Source organism: Pundamilia nyererei, unplaced genomic scaffold (assembly GCF_000239375.1).
Source record: "Pundamilia nyererei isolate P.nyererei 1_Seehausen unplaced genomic scaffold, PunNye1.0 scaffold00415, whole genome shotgun sequence".
NCBI classification, from domain to species: domain Eukaryota; kingdom Metazoa; phylum Chordata; class Actinopteri; order Cichliformes; family Cichlidae; genus Pundamilia; species Pundamilia nyererei.
This window is the reverse complement of record NW_005187816.1, coordinates 334,288-337,599: the sequence shown is the minus strand read 5'-3', so window position 1 is coordinate 337,599 and position 3,312 is coordinate 334,288. Positions and strand designations below refer to the sequence as shown.

Below are 3,312 nucleotides of genomic sequence, written 5' to 3'. Positions count from 1 at the left end.
TGGTCGGAGAGTGGAGAATCACACAAGGTGGTCTGCAAAGAGAGTTTTAGGATGCTTCCTCCCTCTGTCCGCTGCATAGTCCATCCACGGGTTTGCAAGGCTGGCTCAATTGACGGCTGCCACACCACTAAGAGGTTTTTCAGAAATATGCAAACCGTAGAAAGTGGATTCTATGTTACTACTAGTATAATACTTGTGACTCTGTAGCAGACAACAGTTTGAAAAAGTGCTATTAAAAAAGATCCCTAGCCCTCATGTCATACTGGGACCTTTTTGTGCCACTTTTTTGTTTTAAATGCATGCCATTTCCACTGTGTTCAGTGGAATATAACCAAACTTGCCAAAGGATTATTTTTTTAAAAGATTCTTAAAATTTCAGTGTGAATTTCTTAAAACAGCCTGGCTGAGCAGCAAAAATCCCCACACCCATTACCCTAGGGACCGTTTTGTGCCCCATTGACTTCCATTATAAACGCTATTGTTGTAACTTTATTGCAGTTTTGTTTGATAACAGCATTTTGATTATTTTGTAAGTGATTTAATTAGTCACATGTTTAGTGAGGGCTGTTAATTATAGATTTAATTTTCTGCTAAAAGGGAGCATTTAACAGGTATTTTCATTAGAAAACTGCGTTTCCCAGAATCCTTTGTGGTAGACGAAAGTTACTCTGGGGTTTTTTAGCTAGAAAAGAAAGTTTGGGAAGCCATTGTATGTTGCTCTGATGTCGAGCAGTTTATTTGTTGTACATTCCCCTTTTGAAGCCTTATATAAAACTATCGTTTCTACAATTGATGTCCGATTCATTTTTTGGCTAGTGGATTCACCACAACAGCTATTTTTCATTCCAAAATTATTATTATATGATTTTATTTATTTATTTTGCTTTGGATGTCAATGAGGACTCAGGGCATTGAAGTTTTATTTTTTATATTTGTCCACCAGGTGGCGCCATTTTTTCACTTTTGGGCAAGTGAAGGAAATGAAGTAACTCTCGTATTTATTCCATAGACTTTCTGCTCAAATAAATGATAATTCTGTGTCACTAACAGTCTTAGACAATGGTGTGTATGTTTAAAAAATGTAAAATAAAGGTCTTTATGCCTAAAAAAATTTAAAAAGGAAAGAGAAAAATAAGTGTGTCTGTGTCTAACTTCAAAAGTCTTTCCTCTGTTAGAAGGCCACGCTGCAATATAAACAAAATAAACATAAAAGCAGGGGCCGAAACCAAATTAGACTGGGTTTTGTCTGCGGGCTCAAATTGTTTATGCAGATGCAATGCAGCAGAGGTTATAAGAATGAGCAGTAGAGCGGGAGTAGTCATTTTCAGGATGGCAAGATATTATAGCACAGATGAAGTGTTGGAAATGGTCCTGGACTCAGAGTGCCAGGATAACTCCTCATCCTCCTCCGAGGATTCTGGAGAGGAAACGGATAATTCTGTGGAACTAGAGCAGCTGGAGTCCAGTTCCCACGAAGAAACATCTGATGCTGAGAGCGAAGGGGAGATGTAGGAAGCAGCTTCGGAATGGACTGCAAAAAATGGCAAAATCGTTTGGTCCCCCACTCATACGGAGACCCTCCGCTATTTTCCTGCAGCTACAAATGTCACCCCAGGACCGACACACTACGCCGCCGCCCGAATCAGGGACCCGGCATCCAGCTTTGCACTCCTCTTCACGGATGAAATTGTGCAGCACACGGCTGGCGTGACATGGACTGTGATGAATTGCGTGCTTATGTTGGGCTGCTCATCTTGGCCGGTGTTTACCGGTCAAGACACGAATCGTCTGGCAGCCTCTGGGGTGATAAATGCGGACGGGATATTTTTCGAGCCACCATGTCCCACAAGCGTTTCCATCAAATCGGCGGGGCGCTCTGTTTTGATGATAAGCTTTCCCGACCCCGTCAGGACAAGCTGGCTGCCTTCCGCAAGGTGTGGGATTTGTGGACACATCGCCTGGAGCTGCTCTTCAACCCAGGTAGAGACATTTGTGTTGATGAACAGCTCGTCCCGTTCCGGGGAAGGTGCAAGTTCAAGCAATATATACCAACGAAGCCAGCAAGGTACGGTCTAAAAATATGGGCTGTATGCGACGTGGAAACTTCCTACGCCTGGAGACTCCAGGTATACACCGGTAAAGCTGGCGATCGCGCAGAGGTGAACCAGGGGATGCGGGTGGCCCTGGAGCTAACGGAGGGGCTCCAGGGAAACGTGGTGACATGTGACAATTTTTTCACGTCCTTTGCCCTGGCAGAAGAGCTGCTGAAGAGGAAAGTGGCCCTAGTTGGAACGATTAGGAAAAATAAGCCGGAGCTTCCACCTCGATTGCTCCAGACAAGAGGGAGAGCGGTCCTGTTGTCTGCGTTCGCCTTCACGCTCACCCACACTCTCGTCTCCTATGTCTCCCGACGTGGCAAAAATGTGCTCTTGATGAGCACAAAACACCGCACTCCGGATGTGAGCGGGGAAGGGAAGCGAAAGCCAGTAATCATCCAAGATTACAATCGGTGCAAAGGTGGCGTCGACAACCTTGACAAGGTAGGTGTCATCACGCATCAGTTACGCACAGATTTATTCATTCTTGCTCATATATTCTTGTGTAAAATATACATAGGTTTGAAATTTTCTGTTTTTTGTGTGTGTGTGTGTGTGTGTGTGTGTGTGTGTGGTTTTTTTAGGTTGTTGGCACCTATTCCTCTAGGAGGAAAACAAATCGCTGGCCAGTGGCACTCTTCCACAACCTGCTGGACGTGTCACTGTACAACTCCTACGTGCTGTGGACCGCTATTGACCCATCCTGGAAACAGCAGAAAAATTACAAACGGAGGCTATATGTTGAAGAAGTGGGTGAAGCTTTAGTAAACCCACACATACTGAAGCGAGGACGCCTTCCCCGCTCATCAGGTGCTGCAGACATCGTGACGAGGGGGCAGAGTGCTGCTGCAGGCCCCGCCCTGATCCCTAGTTCCAAGGGCAGGAGACAGTGCGACTTCTGCGATGAGAAAAGGAGACGTGTCGTCGGCACCTGCTGCAAATGCGGGAAGTCCACATGTAAGGACCACATTGTGTTCATTTGCAAAGACTGCGTCAACTGAGGACTCTGACACACCTCCACATACACACCACACCTCCACATATGCTCTTCCCCTCTCCCTCCCTCTTTCTTACTTATATCTTTCCCGTTCCCAAAAACATAAATGTTCATTGTTCTAAATAAAAGTTTTTTTCTGGTTCAAACTGATCTTGTATTTTCATTTACATATTTTTTTTCATTTTATTTTAGAACACAACAAGGTAAAAAGCATTGGGG

At 44.6% G+C, this 3,312-nt stretch overlaps 1 protein-coding gene across 1 annotated transcript; it reads left to right on the top strand.

Annotated features, from left to right (window-relative positions):
- Window positions 1–1,365: 1,365 nt before the first annotated feature.
- LOC102203809 (piggyBac transposable element-derived protein 4-like) lies at window positions 1,366–3,097 on the top strand. Its single transcript, XM_013915975.1, has 3 exons — window positions 1,366–1,465; window positions 1,696–2,540; window positions 2,681–3,097. Exons 1-3 carry the CDS (start codon window positions 1,366–1,368, stop codon window positions 3,095–3,097), a joined length of 1,362 nt encoding a protein of 453 aa, XP_013771429.1.
- Window positions 3,098–3,312: the final 215 nt, after the last annotated feature.